Genomic DNA, 25,007 nt, shown 5'->3' with positions numbered 1-25,007 from the left:
AGGAACCGTTTTGTGACTAAGCTACATGTACGCTACGCTACTGCACGGAAATATAAACTGTATATGCATCTGGCATTTTGAACAGATGATGTTAGACATAGAAGGGGAATATAATTATGGATGTCGAAATATAGGAGAGAACTATTGGTGCCGCATATTAATGACACATAAACTGGAGGAGCCCACGACGCATTACACTTCAAATAACACTGGGAAGTTACTGTGTATTAAACAGTAAATAATATATATAATGAGCAGTCATTTAGAACTTGTACACAGTAGATTGAGAGTAACAATATGGCAGTACTGATTCAACTTAACTATAACATTTTCTAGACAATAATAACAATGAAATAAGAAGTTTAGTCATAAAATAGGAATATTTAAATGTTTCTTACCTTGAAACAAGAGAGAAGAGAGCTGTGAGGTCCTTAGGGTTTATTCAAGCAAGTGTGCTGAGGACCAAAACCCAAGGAGTTATATACCCCCACAGCTCTACTCTTATCACATTAACAATTACTTTGAAGTTGTAATTTCGGTCTCTGTTATCTGCCCTGGGCTGTCAAAGTTGACTACACAAAAGCAGGTGGTAATAGAATGGTATCAGTATTGCCTGAGAAGAATTTGTTTTAATTACAGTTTAAGATGGTGGTCAAAACCTGCGCCAGCTGGTAACAAAACATTTATCAAGAGAACAAGGGCCGGGGCGGACGTACGCGCCGACTTTATCTATGATTACGTAATTTACTGTTCGCGTGAATGAGCTTGCCGAGGAGCAGCCGTCATGGTCGACCAGTGGCGATAAAAACGAGAAATACTGGTCTAGCGACTTTCGAATTTTAGAATTTCCTAGTTTAAGTTTAATTTGTTAAAAATATAAAAAGTGTAATGAAATATATGCACTGTAACATTTGTAAGAAAAATTAAATGTATGAGTAGATGAATCAATGGTTCATACCCGATTCTAATTCTAGAGATTCCAATCATAACATTCGGAGAGAACCAATTTCAGTAAAAGTTGTGTTTCATCGTATATCTACTATTAATAGTGTATATAGTATATCTACTGCAATTGTTTATTTGACACAAGTTGTACACACTTAGTACATTAGTGTTCACGTCAACAACACTCGGCCATACTTGACCTATGAGAAACGAAACTCGAAAACATAATGAAACCACAAGTTTAGAATATTTGATAAATATTGCAACCAAAGAACAACATTAAAATTGAGGTAATTAGCCTTTAATTTTTTGTCTAGTGCATATTATGAGACAGGACCGTTCGCTGATATAGGGAATGTAACAACCAGTTGATCCTCCAATTAGCGCACGTACTGTTTCTATCAAATAAGAGGATTGTATGCGACATATGTCAGTTTATAAACAAAGTTTGGACAATTAATATTTTGATAAAGAAGTTAAACGATAGTTGTGACATGGAGGATTTTATGGTGGCTGTAACAGACATATTGACAACAGTAGTATGGTCGTGGACGATGGGGGTAAGGGAATTGATCCCTACTGAAGGGAGATGTGGCCGATGTGAAGGAACTTATGGCTAATTATTTTGCCGGGAAAAATGACGAACGGGATCAATGTATTCTCATACCAGTTCTCTGGTTTGAGCAAATAATGCTTGGGATGATTGTTGTCTCTCCTGTAAAATGAACTTGTTTTTTATCTTCACTCATACCACTGGTCTTACGTGAATTTGACCGAATCTCGTGTTTCATTGTGTTGTATTTGGTGAGTTCTGACAACACAAAACAAACCTCTTCCTCGGATATCTTGCCATCAGCTAATTTAAGAACTATTCCTGTCAATCCAGAGACTCCTGCTGCTACTTCAATGGCAAGTATGATATGTGCTGCGATTATAGTTGATAATAAACCAACACCAGCTGCACCCATGCTCGTTGCTATAAGTGCAGTGTCAACTCCATGAAGAGCATTCGCAGCTCTATAATACTTATTATATAATCCAATTCGAGAATCATGCTCCTTCTCTAGTTGAGTGAGTGAGTGAGTGAGTTGGGTTTAACGCCGCGTTTAACAGTATTTCAGTTATATCGCGGCGAGTCCGCTTAATGTGGGAGGAAAGCCCGAATTGATGCAAGTCTCAGACGGTTACCACTTCGGTGAAACCCATGAGCAAGGGTATGGTGCTGACAAACCTAGAAACATAATCGGAATGTACTGGGATTCGAACCAACAATCATAGGTTCCTGGCGTGCCCAAGGGACGCAACTCTGCAGTTGTATATTTTTATTTGTCTTTTCTGTTTCCTTATTTATGATTTATCATGTTATCTAACTCGCATATTACAACAGCAAAATTAATTTTAAAGTTTGATAAAGTTTAACATAGAATAAATATGTTTAAAGCATATAGAGTTGCTTCAAATATAGTACTTACGATGTAATGATATCTAAGCTTTGCATCTTTCACTTACCCCGGATTAAATTTGAAATAAGAAGAAATCAAGATCAAAACACAACATTGTGACATTTATGAAGCATCTGACCTCGGACATCACCTGCAAGGGGTGGTATGCAAGATTTGCCATTGTCACTCACACTCAGATGTGAGCAGACGCATGTTGCTTTCTTGGAACCAAACGCTCAAATACATTTTATTAAAAACATTTAACCATTGAGGAAGCCACATCATTGACCATGCAACGTTTGCAACGGGCTGAACGTTTGCGTGTCATGGGCATATTTCAACGGCAGAATATTAATGCCCAAACGCTGCACGTTTCTCAATCTCTCATCATCAGCTTGTGGGCCCGATACCAACAAACACATAACGTCGGTGATCGATGCCGCTCTGGACGCCCAAGGACAACAGCTCCAGGCCAGGTCAGATTAGTCAGAGAGATGTCATTAAGATATCGTTTGCAAACTGCCATTCGGAAAAGAGACCGGTTGCAACAGGCAACTGGTGTACGAGTACATGCCCAGATCGTGTAAAATCGTCAGTACAGGCGACATTTGCGTGCACGACGTCGGCGTGTCATCCCACAACATGATTTGAATCAGGCACAAGGGGTGTAGAAAATGTCAGCACTGGGGTAATGGACGTTCGGCTAATGTCATGTTTTTCGAGGTTCACCCTCGACTTCCATGACCGAAGGAATCGAGTTTAGAGTCGTCCTAATGAGTGTTTTATGGTCGTTTACGTCGTACAGCATGATAGTTTTGGGGATGGGTACAAAATGGTATGGGGTGGTATCACAATGACTGGCCGAACTGCGCTCCATACTGCCCACGGTAGAGTCACAGGTCAATACTATCGGGACAAGATTATTGCACCACTCGTGGTGTCATTTGTACAAAGTGTTCGGGAACGTTTCATCGTTCAAGATGATAATGTACGTGCTCACTAAGCCAGGAATGTGACCAAATTCCTCAAACAGCAAAAGATCCAAGTCATGCCATGACCAGCAATCAGCCCTGATCTTTCCCCGATTGAACACGCCTGGGACGTCATTGGCAGACGTTTACGTCAACATCAAAATCCACCCACCGCTCTCAATGAACTCGGCGCTGCTCTTATTGATGTGTGGAACAACATGAGTCAAGCTGACATTGGTCGCCTCATCAGAAGCATGCCTCGAGGCATTCGTGCATGTCTGGCAAACAGAGGTTCTTTTACCCGACGTTGGCTGCAAAGTGGAAATTTTGAGTTTGACCCCCGACCTCATTAACGATCTAACGCGCCACCATCTCATCACACCAACCATTAAAACCCTTTAGATTTCATCGCCTACTCCCCAACAGATATGAGCATATCATTTTCATTTGCCAATACAATATGGATCGGGTGGCCTAACTTCGGTTACTTGCGGCCTATAGTCCGTGTTTTAACCTGGGGAAATAATATTGTTATGCCCAAATATGTTTGATAAATTTGTTTTTAAACATAACTTTGTATTTATGACAGAATTTTGTATACATCAACATGTTCTTGTCACTATATGGCGGAAATGCCAACGCGACGTTAATCTCACTCCATAGATCAAAGGATATGTCTTGATGATTCCCAATATCCCCTACTGTTTTGGCATGGTATACGCTTCAAACAAATGAAACAGAATACGGATATTTTTGGCCATATAAGCAAATTTAGCGGCCCAAGAGATGCATAATTAAGAGGTTTAATGTGTTAAGGTGTCAGTGACAAATTTCCCGGAGGTAAATGATCACAACAAGGACATGCAGATCATTAGTCGGGAAACACGTACGATTCGGAAAAACGCACCCAGCGAAGTAACAAAAGGGCCATGGAGCTGCACGTACTGCACGTGCAGCAGCACTATGAACGCTATTAAAGTGCAGAGTGTTTGATTGCCTGGCATCAGGTTTGTTTGGGGTAGCGTTATGATGTGGGCGGCTATCTCTCATCATGGCACGACAGGTTTCCCTGTCCCTCCAGATCCCCGGATTTGAGTGAGTGAGTTAATATGTAACGTCACATAGGCACTTTTACAGCCATATCGTGACTAGGAGTTATATATTATTAATTGGACTAAAATAAATATTCAGACTGAATAAAACCTGTCATCGATGGACAGTAAAATAACTAGAACATCACAGATTAATAGTTAAAACTACCATACAACCATAAAAAGATATAACTATATGTTACAAAACAATATAAAACAGGGCTAGAGATCGCCAGCAACTTAATGTAGATCACAATGCTAGGGTCCATGGGGACTTATAGTACCATTTTTACCGACATGGACCCCAGCAGAATTTACTTCATCCCTTCAAGTGATGGCGACGATTAGGAGTTTAGCCGAAATTTAAAAGAACACATTCTACCATTAAAACTATGATAGGAATAACGTACTTTGAATTATTTGGACTTACAACACTCTCTCAGGGGGACAATAATTTTACAGTACTTTAACCCCCGTGTTACGACGTAAATTGTAATGAAAAGGTAAATTGTAATACTTGCAGCAAATTGTAATAATTTTGACGTAATTTGTAATAACAACGTAAATTGTAATAAAATTTGACGTAAATTGTAATACGCAAATTGTAATAAAAATTGACGTAAATTGTAATAATCTCTACTTGCGGTAAAATGTAATAAATTCTTACGTAAATTGTAATAACCTTACTACCGTGGTGTCCAAGACGCCAATTGACTAGAAATGATTTTTGTCAGTTGAGCCTGCGTTTCACATGTACAATTCGAGAAATACTGTGTATGATGACAAACGTACAAAACTGTTAAGTTAGGGATGGTTGGTATAGGTTTGGCAGGATGTATATATTTGGGATTATTTTAAAAAAAGTAGTTTAGTATAAACTTATCCAAAACATAGGTATTTTAGGATAAGTGTATTTATTAAATAAATTAGTTTACTTAGTCCACTAACTCACACCTCAGTAACATAATCTAACATGTGGTGATTGATTCTTTGTGCTAAGGCTACTGCGGTCTCAGCCTAGCCTATTGTTCTCTGCTGGTCAGCTTGGCCTGGCTTTGTATTTCCCGCGTCACATGACCACCTTGGTCATGTACTTCATACCTTTACTATGTGCACCATTTCTAGTCACAACTCTCACTGGGAAAGGACAGTTCAGTTTGGGGTGAGTTAAATATATTTATTATCATTGTACTTAGGTTTCTAGTATATATAATGTATTTTAGTACACTCATATTAAGTCATTTATGTTCCCTAAGAACAGTATATCATGTATATGTTATAAACATGAATTATCAGTATATTCATGTTAGTGCAATATATATTTAAATATTGTAAGATGTTACCATTGAGGTATATGCATGATGAGTGTACTAGATTTAAGCATGTATTGTTACTATTTTATCATGAAAGTGTAAAATACCAAAACATTATATTTGTTGATTTTATCATACATATGAAATGCCTAAAAATGTTGATTTTTATACTTCTAGATGGGTTTCACATGCCATGTATACAATGCATGTGATGTTTACCATACCAGTAAGATTCATATAGTTATATATCATTTATCAGGTCACGTAAGATGCTGCATGACCAGTTTTGATGACATCTGGTGGTTTGGCCTCCGTCCCTTAGACGAGGTGAGGGTTACTTCCCTTGGTTATACATGTATTTATGTCAACATGTCATGGCATAATTGTCTATACTATTGTAATGTTATATTGCTTAATATAGTATTATTTAGTTGCTTTGTAGTGTATTCAGTGATATCATCCTCACTGAGGAGATATCCTCCATAACATGCTTTACCGTACTAAATGTAAAGTAAGTGTTCACATTATATCTTATTGATTGGTATATCAAACACATGTAATAGATATATAATGGCAGTATTCTTTTAATGATCTATTGGTTATGATGTTTGCCTACAGTTTGTAAATATTGTGTTTTAGGGTTTCATCTTAATCATCATCATAACCACTGATTGCATGTGGATCATCATTGGAATAAATCCGGTTGTAAAAGCAGCATGCTTTTGTGTCTCTCCATTACCCTGCATAAGCCTCTGCGACAAAGGCTTTATCGTACAATCGTCATTGAAGGGTGGTGTCAACATAGTGAAAGGCATTTATTGGAAGTGATGTTCTGTTTGTGGCATGCTATCATCTACGTAGAAGATACTACCATTTGCGTAGAAAATACTATCATCTACGTAGAAGATACTATCATCTACGTAGAAGATACTACCATCTGCGTAGAAAATACTATCATCTACGTAGAAGATACTATCATCTACGTAGAAGATACTATCATCTACGTAGAAGATACTTTCATCTACGTATATGATAGTATCTTCTACGTAGATGATAGTATGCCATCTAGATACTATCGTCCACTTACATACTTTCATCTACGTACATGATACTGTCATCTAGAATATATAGAAGTGCAGTCATATATGTGATGCCAATGACATAGAGCTCACACTAACTGTCATTACATACACACCTACATGCACGCACACACATACATACATACATACATACATACATACATACATACATACATACATACATACATACATACATACATACATACGTACGTGGTGTGGTGGTGTTTTTGTATCGGTATGTAGTGTGTGCAACACGTGTTTGTGTCTGTATCTGTGTGTGTGTGTGCGTGTGTGTGCATGTGCGTGTGCGTGTGTGTGCGTGTGCGTGTGCGTGTGTGAATGTGTGTGTGTGTGTGCGTGTGGGTATGTGTGTGTGTGTGTCTATGCTGATTAGGCCTAAGTATCGCAGCAACAGTATGATTTGGTTTCTTAGATAGTTACTAGTCTTTTCATCAGAATTTTAACAAAGTATGTTGTAATTTCATTACAGTGCTTGTTGTTTGTTGGAATTACTTTAATCCTCTTAAACCCCCAGAGGAGGTTATGCTTTCAGGGGATTATTTTCCGTCTCAAATTAGTGATACAAAATCTACGAAGAATATTCTTATGTCTTCGTTGGACATACTTTTATGTACGTAGAAGATACGTTTATCTAATGTATTTGCTACATTCTAATTCGTATATCTACAGGTTTGTGTTTCTATTTCACCTTTTAGAATATCTTACTTTGTTCATTAGTTACAATTTGTATAACCTTTAATTGCTCATATCAGCATTTTTGTGGGACCTCTCACTAAGTAGTGTCACTCATCTTTCACTTGGAACTATATGTAGAAGTGCAGTCATAGATCTGATAACAATGACATATAGAGGTCGTATTTACTACACACACACACACACACACACACACACACACACACACACACACACACACACACACACACACACACACACACACACACACACACACACACACACACGTATGTGTGTGTTGGTGTGTATATGTGTGTATGTATGTGTGTCTGTGTATACTGATGAGGGCATAGTATCGGAGATAAATATCATTTGGTTTCTTAGTTAGTCACTATTCTTTTCATTGGAATGTTAAGAAGGTATGCTATAATTTCAATATTTTATTACAGTGCTTGATGTTAGCGGGAATTATTTTAATCCTCTTAAACCCCCAGAGAAGATTATCCTCTGAGGTATTTTTGTCCGTATATATGTCACAAATTAGTGATAACTTATGAAAAACGTACTTATGTGTTTCGAAAATTATGTACCGCATAATACGTGAGGTACCAAATTTGGTATCAAGGTTGCTTGGCGCAATCCGTCAAGGATTGCCGAGTTTAGTGATCTTAGAATACTCTTCTTATAAGGTCAAAGAGAATATTTACGTTAGTGACAAAACCCTTTTCATTATAGATTTTCCATCCTTTCAATTTTGATCAAAACAGTTTTATTTCAGCAATAATTGATTGCAACAAATTTATTATACATTCTGATGCTCTTTGAAACTTAACAAGACATGCCCGAAGATACCGGATATTATTTGTGTATGCTTGTGAATTATGATTTCGTGCCGTTATCATGATGGATTCTGTTTTTGTTGTTGGGGCAAGGAGTTATTTTCCCAGCAAAAGTTGTCAGTAAGTTGTTGTTAGTTCTTCATTTATTCATTTATTTCATTAAATATACTTCTTCCTATGAAAGGAAATATTTTATGTTATATTAATGATCCATATGTGAATCATACATTGCTACAAATATTGCATAAGTGAACATGGTTTGCATTTATTTATTATTATTTTTTTATCTGTGAGAAGTTCACAGAGATCGAGAATACACAATATCTAATAGTATATGCAATGTAGGTAAAGAATATCCACGCCCCTCTTTTGATATTAATAAAAACATTGTATATAATGTGATGTATTAAGTATTCTCCTTTCCCATGCATGGGAAATCTATGCTGCATTTGCTGACGACTGTTTTTTTCATTTGACATTGCACAGGAGATCTGTCACTCATTTGTTGTATTTGAATTCTTCGTCAAAATATAATACAAAACACACAGAGTATTTCTCAAATAAATAAGAAACAAGTTCATAAATAAATTCATTCTAGTAATTAATCCTCTTCTGGACAACCATAGAAATGAAACTCTAATGGGTTTATATATACATATAATTATACAACAATGTACGATAACGACCTCAATCCTCCCCCACACCCATACTTTAATGACGATTGTACGATAAACCCTGTACCAACCCTGACAAGGATAGGTTCTAGTCATTTAACGCCTTTGACACTAAACTTATAAGGTTATTACAATTTACGTAAAAAGTTATTACATGTTACCGCAAGCTGAGATTATTACAATTTAAGTCAATTTGTATTACAATTTGCGTATTACAATTTACGTCAAATTTTATTACAATTTACGTTGTTATTACAAATTACGTCAAAATTATTACAATTTGCTGCAAGTATTACAATTTACCTTTTCATTACAATTTACGTCGTAACACCCCGTCAAGGGCACAGCCAATAAAAATCTCAGTTCACAATCAAACACTACCAATTTAAAAAACAACTATGCACTTCAACATTTATTAATAAGTTTAATTTCTTTTAAAAAAACTATGATTAAATGAGAACTATTACTATTAAAAAGATCCCCAAGAGATGATGATTTGAAATAGTTATACCTTGTGATCATGGCAAAATCAATATCGTCAAGCAGGACATGCTTGACTGTGATTTTCTCATCACAAGGGATACAAAACGGAGGATCCTCACCTTTCAACAAATATTCATGGGTGTAACGAGAATGGCCAATACGACATCGTCGTAAAATTACCTCTTCAAATCTGGACTGACAACCCAAGAATCTGTAACCGATATTTGTTTTAATTTCATATAATTTATTAACACCTACTTGGGTGTCCAACTTCTTCTGCATCAGATCTCGGATATATGATCCAATCACTGGCTTATAATCAGTGTATGGAATTAAAAGTGGTGTCACAGATTTGTTGAGTGCTACTTTAGCAGCAGCATCAGTCATTGTGTTCCCAGTTATTCCAACATGGCTGGGTAACCAGCAGAAAATGATGTCGTATTGGCCAGTATCAAGTTCATTATATAATTCAAGAATTTCGATTAATAGTGGATGTTTGGTAGACTCATTTGTAATTGCCTGAAGACAGGAAAGTGAGTTGGAAAAAATAATAAATTGTTTATGTTTTCTCTCATGATTGTTTACTAATGTATTCTAGTGCTGTTAAATAAGGCCTTTGATTCGGCTGAAAAATTGTAACAGTTATGTGGGATTCTGGATGATACAGTCCTGGATCCAATGATGGCGGCACTAGCAACTGCGTCACCATCCTTGGATCCATCTTTGAATATAGATTTGTAAGTATCATATTTGTTTCGTATTTGATTATATTTCTGTTGATAAATAAGTTGATTTGTTTCAGATTTTAAAAATTTAGTTAAGGTTAACTCAACCTCTGTACTAGCTGCCAAGATCGGGAAGTCAAACGTTGGGCAGGGGCTATATTTTCAAGATTTATTTTAGCTGCAGAAACAGAAGTTGTAGTCTTATGCCATGTGGTGAAATAAGTGATGATTTTTTTATTATAGAGGTCTTCATACAGAGGACAAAAACACAAAACCATAGGCTAGATTGGATTGGAAAGAACGTAATTTGAAAATATATTGCAAGGATAATTTGTTGCGACGTTGTTTAAGGGACGGCTCATAAGCCTCCACCCACAGACTTTGTATCGGGGAAGTTCGGAAGGTTCCAGGGCAAAGCCTCAGTCCTTGATGATGAATACCATCTAATACTTTTAAATTACTTTTACAGGTTCCACCATAGATGATGGAGCCATAATCCAATTTAGAGCAAATAAGTGTCCTGTACAGCTGGAGGAGGGTTTTCTGATCCCCTCCCCAATTTGAACTTGAAACGACTTTCAGTAGGTCAAGGGTCTTCAGACATTGTTTTTTCAAATGTTTTATGTGTGGTAAAAAGATTAAATGGTGATCAAATATAATACCCAAGAACTTGGCCTCTTTTACAACTTTAATCGGAGTGCTATCTAAAACTAAATCAGGGTCTTTATGAGGTTTGTATTTCCTACAAAAAACGTATACAATTTGGTTTGGATTTTGAAAATTTAAAACCATTTTCCAACTACCATTTATTGATCTTATTTAGACAGTTGTAATTCTCTTTCAATAGTATGCATGTTTTTACCACGACATGATATGTTAAAATCATCAGTCGTTTATAACTTTGGATAGACTATTTATTTTTATGCTGAACAATTTAATGATAAACTACTGCCCTGTGGGACGCCCTTATCCTGATTATAATGATCCACGCGAACTTGAGATTGCCTGTCTAATAAAAAATGGGATATAAATTGAGGCAAACGGCCCCACTACTCAAAGTCATGTAAGTCTTTTAAAATTCCGTCCTTCCGTGTAGTGTCATACATGTATGCTTTTTCTAGATCGACAAAGACAGACACTGCATGTTGTTTGTTTACAATGGCATACTTAACAAATAACTAAACGGTCAATGGTACTGCGATTTTTACGGAACCCACATTGACTATTTGTGATTAAATTATAAGATTCTAGGTATCATGTTAATCTATTATTGACCATGTGTTCCATGGGTTTGCAAACGCAGCTAGTCAATGAAATGGGTCTATAATTGATGGATCGGTATGATCCCATCCAGGTTTTAGTATGGGAACAACAGTGGCATCACCCCATGAAGAAGGAAATTTACTGGATGTCCAAATGCCTCAAATATTAACAGAAGTGTTTCTAAACATGATACTGGTTAATGTTTTAAGAGTTGATAATGTATGTTATCAGACCCTGTAGCAGTATCATGAGCTTGCTCAAGGGCAGTATGGAGCACATGAATCGAAAAGACTTCCCCGTTAACTGAATTAATAGTTTTCTTTTCCTGCTGCTTTTGAAATTGTTGGAATTTAGGGACATAATTTGAGGAAGAAGAATGTTTTGCTAACGTATCACCCAGGTTGTTTGCAATATCCGTTTTATCAGTTAACAACTGATCTCCTTTTTTAAGATGATGTATGTTTGATTTATTACCCTTACCTTTAATTTTCTGAATTATGTTCCACACCTTGGGCATCGGCGTACGTGACACATAATTTTGCCAAGATTGGCGTTTGTTTTGTATAAGAGTACGCCTAGATTTTGCTTTTACAATTTTGAATTAATTTTGGTCACTTCCACAAAGGTCATCGTGTACTGACCATTCAAATTCACTCAGTAAATTAGAATTTACAACTGACAAGTCCAGACAAGAGTATGTTCCAGTTGCAGGATGAAGACATGTTTCAGAACCATCATTGACAATACATAAGTCGTTATCTAAGAAAAACTCTAATAATATACCCTTTGAATTGCTGTCATTACTACCCCAAAGTTCTGTTTTGGCCATTTAAATCTCCCATCATAACACAGGACTTAGGGAGTTGGTCATACAGTGCCTGAAGATCAGATTGTCGGATAGAGTACGATGGTGGTTCATACAAAGAACACAAAGTAAAAACAATATTCAATGTTACACGCACTGCTACAGCCTGAAGAGTGGTATTGAGAGGAACAGGACTCTGAATGACGCCCTGCCTTACCATAACAGAAGCGCCTCCAGTTGCTTTATCCCCTGGAGGGGAAAAAAGCAATGGTATGAATCATACTGTCTTAAATAAAATTTATCAGTAGTTTTAAGAAAGGTTTCTTGTAAACAAAATGCAGTTGGTTTTAAATCTTGAACATTCAACACGCAATGACCCGTTCCGGAGGCGAGTCACGTTCTGGATCTCCACAAATTCCTTCGAGAGCTTTTGATACAATGAAAGGGTTGATCCTAAGAGGAGCTCCATCAACACCATCCACCACCAGAAACCGGGGCCAGGAGTCAATATTGGTTTGTGATGTACTGTCACTATCAGAGGATGAAATTGTATCTGTGTCTAAATGTCGTCTCTTATTTTTCGTACGACAACCTGTGTATTGTTGAGTAGCCATGATAGAGAACAGTGATTCAACATCCCGGCGAGGGCATAACATGACCAGCCGATTGATAGAACCGGGCTTATTCTACCACCCGTCTGGGTGAACTAAGGGTCAAAGTACTGTGTTGGGCAAAAGGAAGACCTGTTCCTGGTTCCAGTACCCTAAACCCCGGATTTGAACCCGACAGAGCACATGTAGGATGAATTGAATAGACGGCTACGCCGACGTCAACCACAACCCCAGACGTTGCAGCAGTTGGCTTTTGCGTTGCAGGCCGAGTGGGCTACCATTCCCCAGGATGTGATTCGTATACTCGTCTCTTCCATAGGCAGGAGATGTCCCTAAGATTGAAAAAGAAAATATTTTACAATGTTAAAATTATAGAATTGATGTTTGATGAAGATTACCTGACACGCCTCCACTAACCATAATGTTGACACATACACTAACACATACTGGTATTATAAATACAAAACAGGTCGACCCACAACTAACGAAACGCAAACGCGTATATCCTGTACCCAACTGGTGGTAACACCCAATCAGCTCTCTCAACTTTGTCTACTTTTTTATTTGTCAACTCTTTGCGAACTTAGTTTTACATTAGAAAAATCTCAATTCGAACTGATCTATCTGATAGTGATTCATAGACACATGTTCATGATACAGTCGGTATTGAACAATGGAGTTTGCATTCAGCAGAGATTTCTTATGATTATGAAAATGGTTTAGTCGCTTCTATTTAAGAAACTGTAAACAACCTCTTAAACAAGTTGGGGGCACATGTGGCCCAATCGTCTAAGGCGCCGCGATTTGCTGTGCAGAGTTGGGAACGCCAGAAACCTATGGGTTCTAATCCCGATACGCCTCGATTATGTTTCTAGGATTGTCAGCACCATACCCCTGCTCGTGGGTTTCACCGAAAAGGTAACCGTCTGAGACCTGCATCACTTCGGGCTTTCCTTCCACATTAAGCTGACACGCCGCGATATAACTGGAATCATGTTAAACGCGGCGTTAAACCGAACTCACTCACTCTTGGACAAGTTATGTGTTTTTAATGTGTATTGATTATTTCATTTCAACATGGAAATTATTTTATTTTATATGGTATCTTTTCCCGCGCATGTCTGTATGTCAAGATCATAAAAGTCGGCGAAGAGCATGTGCCCTTCAAACAAACATGCATATTTTGATAAATGAAACAACTTCGTGTGCATAAATGGAATCGCTAATGTCTACTTCGTTTGCAGAAACCGTTCCAGCTTGCAATCCTCTCTGTCAATGCGTTAAACATGTATATACATTTCATTCATGGTATATGACTGTTTTACAGTGATCCATTAAAATATTTTTACCACTATTGTTAATCTTCACGCCAAATGGAAATTTGTGTCGTTGAAACATCGAAATTAATTATTCTCTAGCATTGTTTTAACACAAAAAAATGTTATCAAACACGTGTTTGTGTTTACCGTTATACTTGCCCATGTACCCATCGTATACATGTAAATATATGAATGTTGTGTACAAACATTGAATCTTATTATTCTCATGCGTCGTTTAACTCCTTCAATGCAAACTGTTTTTGGAAATATAATCAATGCTATTGTGCTTCTGAAATAGAATTGACTGATGGGAGATTTAAGTTTAAGGGTCTCCGATCTGGGACGGGATGTTGACTTTGTAATCCCCCCCCCCCCCCCCCCCAAGTGGATATCCTGATGATATCCCAGATATCTCTATTTGTCCGACATCTTTGATGTGCCAACCGTAAGCAAATTTGTCGCTTTTGTTGATAGTATAAGGGTATATTGTCACATTTACCAACAAAATGAAATACAGACTTGTATTGGGTGGAAATGTAAGCGTCGCTTGGGTTCGCATCGGTGAGCCAAAATGTTTTGCATAAAAATTTTAAAATATTTTAAACTAATTGATGTTGATGGGATATGAGCAGATCTCAATGGTAATGACTTGAAAGGGTATATTAATAGGTAATATTATGTTAATAGCTAAATATGTTAATGTATGGTGGCCGATCGCAAGTGGGTTAGATCGCTGACTTTGTGTGCTGGCGATTAGTTGCCTCATTCTAGCACGGTGGGTTCGATTCCCGGACGGGACTCAACCCCCAAAGTACGAGTATCTGTACTTTACTCAGAATGAGTTATCCAAAATATGACATTTGTTACTGAATCTTTGAGCCCTGTAGTAATGCCCTGTCTTTACTTCTTATACTGTATGATGAGAAAGATTCTGTTCTCCTTAGTAGAGTTGAAGAACTTTGACACTGAATCTGAATATTATCTATTGTACTAAACTGGTCAATGTGGATGCACAGCACTTGGTAGGGAACTATATTGGGTAATTTAAGTTCATGCACTGTTGTTATGGGCCTCACTTCTCCTCCTGTAAATCCAAGTGTTTTTTCCCTATGAAGTAAAAGGAAAATATTTTCCGCTGTTTAAAGCGAGTGTTCCATTGACTCATTTAGTGTGATTCTAGCTCCATAAGGCTTAAAAAGTTCATCATGTGCATACACTATAATATCTATCAGATATAGCACGACCTTCTTTGTCTATAAACAACTTATCATTACCTCGCACAGGGCATAATTGGCGCAGGTACAGCATTCGATGCGCAAGAGCAGTCTGCTGCAAACGTCGAGGATGCTATTTCATCACATGTTGATCGACCTATCCAGCAATATCAAGATGTACTACAGTATGCTTGTTCTAAGTAGACAATGTTTGGGGAATAGGTCTGTATACGTCACCGAGTAACATTGAACTTACGATTGCCCAAGTGGTAGGTTATAACGATAAAATTGTAATTGCTACTGATAAACAAACACTAGCCATCAATTCAGATCTTACCACCTGAATAAATCAACCAAGCACAGGCTAAACAGGAATAGTCAAATCACAGTAATCTACTGTAATTCAGCCAAACACTGCATCTGAACATGTTGTTGCTCAAAATCTACAACATTATGATGATTAACAGCACTTATTGTAGATGAAGTTGTAGCAGGTTCACTCATGATCTTTAGCAGCCACATACAACAGCCCTGCAATTGCTAAAATCACTGCACAGAGGCTTTGACTAAGCCAAGTGGCAGTCTTAGCGAATAAATGCAAGAGCCAGGATACAATACTTCCTTATATACCAGGAAGTGCTGTTGCAGCTTTCCCTGAAAGCTTTCATAGAGCTTCCCTTAATGACGTTAAATGCTTTTTATCCACTCTTTTACACCATCCTTAGCATCCATCACATGTAGCACCACCAGCTGAAGCGAGAACCAAAGTTGAAATATAACTGGGCGGCAAGACAAAGTACAGGTCGAGTTCCATGATCGATAAAAATATAACAATAAGAGGTTTTGTTGTAAATTATAATATAATCTATGAAATATGAAACAATGTCCCCTGCTGATGGTTTTGTAAGAACGGAAGCACAACTGGCTGCAACACTTAGTCTCTGTACTGCACAGCGTTCAGGTTTCCCTGTATAATCACCAAATCAGTCTTCTGATCTCCACAAATACCGCCTCACACCATGACACCTCCCACGCCGAATGGATAGACCTCTCGAATACACACCGGAGCCAAACGTCGATAAATTCGTTCTCTGCCGTCATTTCGAAACAAGTTAAACCGACTTGCATCAGTAAACAGCACTCAACGCCAATTTCTCACTTGCCACATTCGAACCTGCCTCGCCCATCGCAGCCTCAGGCGTCGATGTTGAGCAGTCAGTACCATTCCTCGGAAAGGACGATATGCTCGGATTCCATCAGCACGAAGTCGTCGTAGTACTGAACGTTGGCTAATGGGATGTCCCTACGCTGTTGCTGCCGTCGCCGTCGCCGTCGCCGTTACGAATCTGTTTCGCAGGTGAATGAGCCGTATCTGACCGTCTTCCAGTGGTGTTGTCACTCGGGGTCGTCCGGTTCTAGGCCTGTCCTGTGTCCTCCCTGTCTGCCTGTACCGTTAGATCAGCCTGGCTACTGTCAGTGGTGTACAACCAAACCTTCTGGCAATTTGGACCTGTGTTGCCCCCATTTCGGCCATACCGATGTCTCTCTCTCTCTCTGCTCCTGTGACAGTCGTGGCATTTCTTTTGTGTGCTTTCATCACGTGTGGTTATATCCTGCGGACGAACGTATTTATACATGCACGTGCAGTTTATGCCATAGGCGGGAAACCTGTTTCATCAAAGGTGGCGCGCTCGGGTGAGGTGTTTTTTGGTACCTGTTCCTTGGCAGTCATATTTCCAGTACCCACTTTCCCCTAGTTATCGCTGTTTTTAGGAAAATTACAAATTGCCAACCTATACTTTTTTTGCCGTTTAGTTTTATAAAACCCTATGCCTTTAAAATACTTGGAATGGTTAATCCCTATTCTCATAACAATGTTTTAATTCTTTCAGCCAGTGTAGTGACATTATTGAGGACTTGATCAATAGTTTCTTGACTTCGACTTATTTGTGACTGAAGTGGTTCTTTATTAGTGGAAGCTGCTTCCACGTAGGCTGATTTTCGTCTGCGAAGTAACGCAATCTTTCTGCAATATGGCGCCTACTGAATTCATCTTCTGCCTGTGTAACTTTTTTTTCTCATAAGCTATATGCTTGGCGAGTTCAGCTTGCTTAGCTGTAGTATTGAGGCGTAATCCCCGTATTGTTTGCATTGCCTTGTCTAAGCCTCGTAGTTCTCTAATACTGCAAAGATGGTGCCTATAATGGAAATGTCTTCAAGTCCGTCTGAAAACACTTTGGCATGTTGTGGTATGTCTTCCAAAGTATCTTTTCTAGTAGCAGCTGCTGTTGCATCAAGCTCAATGCGGCCTGTTTTGAAGAACCTCAGTTTTGCTTGTGAGCTGTCATAGGCTACAATGTTTAATTCACTACGAATAAGATTGATACCATCTATACGCCCAGCTATTGTAGTATATGCTATGGATTTCAGAGGACGAGAATGCATAAATTCACTATCCGGAGAGCCATGCAGTCGCAGTATTCCTTTACTATCTATTGTAAACTTGGAGCAGGCATGGCCAATAGGAGTAACATATTTTTTTATCTTCTTTTAAGTCATCATGATGATCATTAACAGCTGATTGTAAAAGTTCCTAATTTAGACTCATTCCTCCAGTCCCTCCTCCTGCTGCTTCAGCTGTATCTGTTAGATTATCTCAATTAATATCATCCCTTTGAAATTAAAGATAAGAAAACATATATTTAAAAGTATCTTGTCTTCACAAGTTTGACCGCGGGACCCATTAGGACTAAAAGCGATTCGCCAGTCTTTAACAATAACTAATTATCCAAGTACCATATACCGATTTGGCAACTCAAAACACTGTGGTTGATTCTCAAATGGAATATGACTCCATCCTGGATCAATTGGAATACAGTCTGACTGGTCCTAATATCTGTCCAATTTGAAATGAAATGTTAATTTTGCTAGCATCAAAAGACTGTGATTCATTCGGTATTACACTGTGCCATGCGCTCATACTGCATCATGTGCATTGTCAATTCATCATGCCACCCCACCCCCCCCCCCCCCCCCCCCCCCAAAAAAAAAAAAAAAGCTGTTTTATCTTTATTGTGACCGCTATGTTGAAATCCCTGACGACTGTTTGGATAATTGTTGTTGAACTGCTGAAATTGGTCTATGTTAATGACCTTGCCATCCTCAACCGCGGTAGCTTCCACGTGCAAACGAGGAAGTCGAAGGACGAGAACTGAAACTACGCCAAGGCTGTGCTTGAACATGACGTGACCTGACAGCAGATATTTCCACAGCATGCCTCGCGTTCAGTAAAAACTGATGAAAAAGCGGTGTTGTTCTTCTCTACACATTTGAGCAATCTTGCAGTCTCACCGTGGCTATTCACTAACAACCCTGACTATTCTCCTTGCAGACAGTTAACCTTTGAATGAAAATAGTTAATAACCCCTGCATATCATCATCACTGAAGTTAGGAACTCCCTTGTAAACAATAACAGACAATTGTTTTGGCGCCGTCTCTGTATAGCGAACACAGTCTTTAAAGACTTTATATTCCCGTTGCATGTCGGCAACAGGCGCACTCCTACTGCCATCTGAATAGACATGGTCGGGTACTTGGCTGTCAATTCCGCCACGTTGTTGACGGTTTCCAAGCAAACCACTCGGGTCGCAATTGTCTCTTGCACTGTTTAATGCTGCAACGTCTTCTGTGGAAATAATGGTTTGCTCAACACACTTCTGATAGACTTGGATATCCTGTAAAGTCTTTTTTAATTTGGTCCAAAGCAGATGCTAAATTATCGTATTCAACAGTCATGTCGCTTGGGGCCCTGGCCGGTGTATTGAACGCGACACAAAGACTAAGACCCGAATGTTGAGTAATCAACATCCGGGAAGATAATCTGATGTACAATACAGCCGGGTAAAATATTAGTATCAGTTTGTATAACTACAGACCCTGGTAATTTGCACAGGGCAAAATATGGAAAATCTTGAAAGATGTATCATGATACAGGAAGCTAAGTTGTCAGTTATATTACAGTGTTTGTTGGCACACGTCACCAAATACGCCTCGTAAAGGATATGTTAAGACGTAGTAAACTACTTGGTTGCCCTAAAGGCAATTAAAGGCAATAAATATAAACGCTATGCCGACAGATGGAAATTTGTATCACGATAGCTATAAGTATTTGATACGTTTCAAATCTTATTTCGTTTAACGATTGCTCTTTTACATGTTACCAAGATCAGCGACGCTTACACAAAGCTCCACTTTCTGGTTTTCAAGCGATTTACTCCGAATTACTTATTTATGGTGCACTTTTCTGTTTGGTGATTGTTCATTAATGTCATGTTTGTATTTTGCATCAATTATATGTAGGTATGATCGCCGATAATGAAGTAATTAGCCAGTAACACTTTGGCCCGTTTTGGCCCGGCCCGGCCCGACATTTAGGCAATGCCAATTTGATGTGCATAACACGTTAATAAAGTTAGTTTGCTGTCTTACTTACAGTCTGTCTGATGGTAATACCCTCTACAGTATGTGCAAAATGCATTTTAACGTATAGCTTCTACTGTTATATCACAATGACACCTAGTAAAACTAATACTTTAAAAACAGCATTATCATAGCAAAAATAGTTTTCAAAATGGTGTTTACATGTGTTTTATCAAACATTAAATGCACCTGCAATTGATTCATAGTGTAGCATCATAGTATACATTGTACATGTACATGTGTGGAGAGTATTGTCATGGCCCGCCACGCGTTGACGGCGCCATAATTAGTGCCATAGAACAATGAAATAGTTGTCGCAATTATTCGAGATGTATTCGCATCTTTTCCGCGGAATATCTTCTGATTATTCGCTATTTTACAGTACAACACGATAACAAACATTTGCGTTTCAGTTTTCGCAACGGTACCAACTGAGTGAGTGTCATGGTATGCCTGTACAGCGAATAGGTTACTGGGTACCGCGTATATACTCAGAACAAGATAGAGGGGATGAAAAGATCTTGTTTCTCCATTATGACAGTGAATGGCACTTTGCTACATATCCGTAAACAATGTGCACATATAATTAACATTCATCAAAACCAAGACGTTCGTAGAGTGGACCGGATAGAAATGTAACATGCAATCATGTAGATATGTTGACTTAGTTACTGTGGAGATAAAGGTAGGAGGCCAGGGTCAGAACAGGTCCCTAGGATAAACAATCGACTAAAGCCTTTTATAATCAATTTACGTCTTTGGTACTTGAAATAGTGTACGGTTCCGACGATATGACAGACACGAGTATGTTTATGAATCACTATCAAGTAATTATGATACCAGGTTTCGGGAAAATATCTCCCACTATAGAAATTATAGTTGTTACATCTAAAAGACCATACTTGAGAATGAGATTCAGACATCGGTTCTGTTGTTGACTCCGTGATGATAGGTAATGTCATGCGTCTGGTTTTTGGTTCAGATGAGGCATGATTGGCTTCGCTGCTGTACCTAATTTGAAAATGTTTGTGCCTTCTGCTGACATTATGACTGTATATTTGGGTCATATTTGATCATCAAAAATAAATAACATAGTTCAAAGACTTAAGAATGATCATCAGACATATCAAGAAATGCATATTCTGTAGCAACACCATATTATGTTATAACACGTCTTCTTGGCACAGATTCATCTGTTGTATCTGTAATACAACATTCATTTCAATTATTCAAACAACTGAAAACTCATCTGGAAGCCGTTGCATTTTTTACTTGCTCTTATCGACATTTCAAGCTCGCTGACTGATGAAATATTATTATTGAATACGTGTTGTATGACGACATGCGGATAAATGTGCAACAATTGTTGAGACTAGTCAATGGCAATCAGCTTCAATCAGGTGATTAGGAGCATGTGGACAGGCACAAGTGATAAGGAGCAAAAGATAGAGGAGGTTTGTTTCTTTCAACGACTTTCCTGAGTCGCTTTACCCTGATTATGGTTCTGGGATTGAGGGGGCACGAGTGGTCCAGTCGTTTAAGGCGCCGCAATTTGCTGTGAAGGGTTGCGTCAAAACGCCAGAAACCTGTCATCGTGGGTTCGAATCCCTGTTCGCCCCGATTATGTTTCCAGGTTTGTCAACACCATACCAAACCGTGGGTGTCACCAAAGGGATAAAAGTCATTTCTGGGCTTTTAACTCCCATATAAATCTTACACGCGGTGATGTAACTGGAATTCTGTTCACCCACTCACTGAGGTAGTTTTTAACGATTTATTCAAACATATTTCTTGTAACCAAACTATGTACGATGTTACTGTGGGATATTGTGAGCAGGCATACGCATATTTCACATCTCGCTTTAAGGAATTATTGTGTGCCCGGTGGATCTTGTTGTTTGACGTTTGTCAGTGCAAACGCAAGGTCAGACGCACAAATAAAATTTTGATTACATCTTTAGGGGTACCAAATAGAAACAACGATAAAGTCCGATGCCCATACTATTTGGAGTTCGTTATTTTAAGGTATATTTTCACATGAATTTACAAAAGGGAAATTTAAATTTTGTTTTGTGAAGCCTGTGTTTTGCTTATCGGTGTTAGTACTGAACCATTAAAAAAGAAAATAATAATCTGTAAGTTAGTAATTGGCATCTGTGGATGTGTGTAACTATCAGATTTGTATAACTGACACTCCCCCTTCTTCAAAACAAGTGACATTAACGAGAGACCAATTATAAACATGAAGGAGGTACAGACATATTGACTAGTGACAGTTGTAAAAATTATCGTTATTTTCAAGAGTTGTATTTTGGCTGCATTAGCTATAAGTGAATTCAAAGGAGGTAAAAGTAAGGATACGGGTGTATGTGGAAACGTATTGAAATTGCATTCGATATCAAAACTCTTAAACTGCTCAACAATATTTATTAACACCAGTCAATGCTTGAATGTCGACAACAGAAAACCTATATCACTGAAGTTATGTACACATTTGTTTCATGAAAAACTAAACATAATGTTTTGTATTACAGGAACACCAGATGAATATGTGACAAAAAGAGATGATAACGATGCGGCTGAAAAACATGAAGTACTTGATATGTCTCACAATTATAATTCTTATCTCTTTAAACATATGTTATGAATTTTTAAAGACGAAAAGTGATACCACCAGAAAATATTCGCCAAATACACGCCTTATGAGCATCAAGCACAGGCGTTTTCAAAATACCTTCAGCACCTTCAGCACCGATCATGCCTTATCTGAAGCAGACACTGAAAGCCATCCTGATGCAGCTGCTGGCATTTCATACCCCGTGATCATCACGGAGGAGTCAAACAAAGAACCTACGTCTGCATCTGGATCTCAAGTTCGGCCGTTTAGGTGTAACAGCTGTTTCAGACACGACTTCATGTATCTCATACAAAATAAAGACATCTGCGACGAGACGAATAATGACTCAGTTGACCTTGTAATACTCATCCTGACAAGCCACAACAATGTGTACAGAAGGAATGGCATACGCGCAACATGGGCTTCAATCTCCAGGAACAATACTGGACATGTGCGCTATGTCTTCCTACTGGGTGAAGTTCTTCGTAATCAGTTAATGGAAAACGTAAAGCTTGAGGCAATGCGCCATAAAGACATGTTGATGGAGGACTTCAGAGACTCGTACACCAATCTGACATACAAAACCATCATGGGTTTAAAATGGGCCTCCTTATTTTGTGACAATGCCAAATTTGTCCTAAAAACAGATGACGACATGTGGATTAATGTGCCTGAAATGATACGACTAGTCAAACGACATCAGATATTTTTGCAATCAGGTGTAATAGGAGCATGTGGACATGGACAAGTGATTAGAGACAAGAGATCGAAGGGATATATTTCATTCAACGGCTTTCCTGAGCCATACTACCCTGATTATTGTTCAGGTAGTGGCTATGTCACTAGTATGGCCGTTGCAAAACAGGTATATGACATATCGCGTCATGTACCGTTCTTGAAGTTTGAGGACGCATATTTTGGTTTATGTATTGACGCCCTTGGAACGGTGAATCTCAGATACAAAAGAGGTTTTTTTTACACAAGAGACTATAGGAAAGACCTGTGTATTTTGAAATCGAAATATGTTTTAACATGTCATGATGTGCCTTTACCATTAACCAAAAAAGTAATGGAGGCTGAATGTTGACGTTGCTGTCGCTACAATTGTATCGAGACAACAATAAACATAATCCTTGCTGTTATAAACTGAAATTAAATGATCACCAATGACTGCACCAGGTTTGCACAGATTATGGTGCACAACCTTTGAAAAAGTTGTCTCAAAACTGTACAGGCTACCGTTTTCTGCAGACACACACATATTAGAGACCATAAGTATTGATGGCTAATGTCTATTTTGTTATATACCATTTCTGATGTATGCAAATAAACTAAACTGTTTTATCTCTTAACCACTGTTTTGCAATCTGCCTACATTTATGTTGGTACTGCTGTGACATTCTTAAGGCTGAATGATATACATGAACCATCTCCGTATGTGCCACTCTTAAAGGGATAGTCCATTCAAAACGTTATGGGGTCATTGGCATTTAGCAAAACGCTATACATCACTAGTCAGTGCGTGCACATTTGACAGAGTTACTCTGGATTTTGTTAGGATAAACGGTGAATGAGTGAGTGAGTCAGGTATAAGGTTTGATCCAACGACAATGGCATTTACTACTTTGCCACCGTCCTTCTGGATCCATCAGTAAAGATTAAACGATGAGTGTCGAATTTATTTCTTAATTGTACATATTTTTGTTGATATACCAGTTGATTTGTGGTAGATTTCATAAAGCGTGTTAGAGAAATGTCCACTCCTGGCCTTACTAACTGACAGGGAGGGGTAGATAAAAGCCGGAGAGATAACGTCCACCGTGTGCGAAATACGCTAGAGTCGGAAAGCGCACGTAAAATCTCCAATGTAAGTAAGTAAGATAACGTCCAGATCCAGATTTGAAGCAATAATATTGGATTTGATCCGAATTCCAAGCCGAGGAACCAGCTTTGGTTTATTCCGACACAGTTTCTTCATAGTGGGTATCACAAACATTGCGTTGTTTTAAGGGAGGTTCATTACCCACCACACAAAGTCTGTCAACAGGAAATGTTCGAAAGGCACCACGACATAGTCTTAGTCCTTGATGGTGGAGTCAATCTAGTTTTTTTCCCAATTACTCTTGCTTGCTCCATCATACATAATGGCGCCATAGTCCAGTTTAGAGAATATTTCAGATTTACATAAGTGAAAGAGAGTTGTCTGATTCCCCTCCCTACTGAATTTTAGACGACCTTTAACAAATCTAGGGCCTTCAGGCATTTTGTTTTCAAATAATTTATATGTTGCAAAAACATGATGGTCGGAAATTAATCCCAAATTTGGACTTCTTTTACAATCTTCATTTGAGTGCCATCTAAAAAGATTTCGGGGCCTTTTTGGGGTTAATATTTTCCACCGAAATGTGTACAATTGGTCTTGGTCTGTGAAATTTAAAGCCCT

General features: G+C 38.3%; 1 protein-coding gene across 1 annotated transcript; it reads left to right on the top strand.

The window, feature by feature from the left end:
- The first annotated feature begins 22,518 nt into the window (after positions 1–22,518).
- On the top strand, positions 22,519–23,805 carry LOC125376254 (beta-1,3-galactosyltransferase 5-like). Its single transcript, XM_048388296.1, has one exon. The coding sequence runs from the start codon at positions 22,521–22,523 to the stop codon at positions 23,649–23,651; it is 1,131 nt and encodes a 376-aa protein (XP_048244253.1). The 5' UTR covers positions 22,519–22,520; the 3' UTR covers positions 23,652–23,805.
- Positions 23,806–25,007: the final 1,202 nt, after the last annotated feature.

This window comes from Haliotis rufescens, unplaced genomic scaffold (genome assembly GCF_023055435.1).
Source record: "Haliotis rufescens isolate VD_foot unplaced genomic scaffold, xgHalRufe1.0.p SCAF_7, whole genome shotgun sequence".
In the NCBI taxonomy this organism is placed as follows: Eukaryota; Metazoa; Mollusca; class Gastropoda; order Lepetellida; family Haliotidae; genus Haliotis; species Haliotis rufescens.
This window is presented reverse-complemented; position numbering and strand designations above follow the sequence as displayed.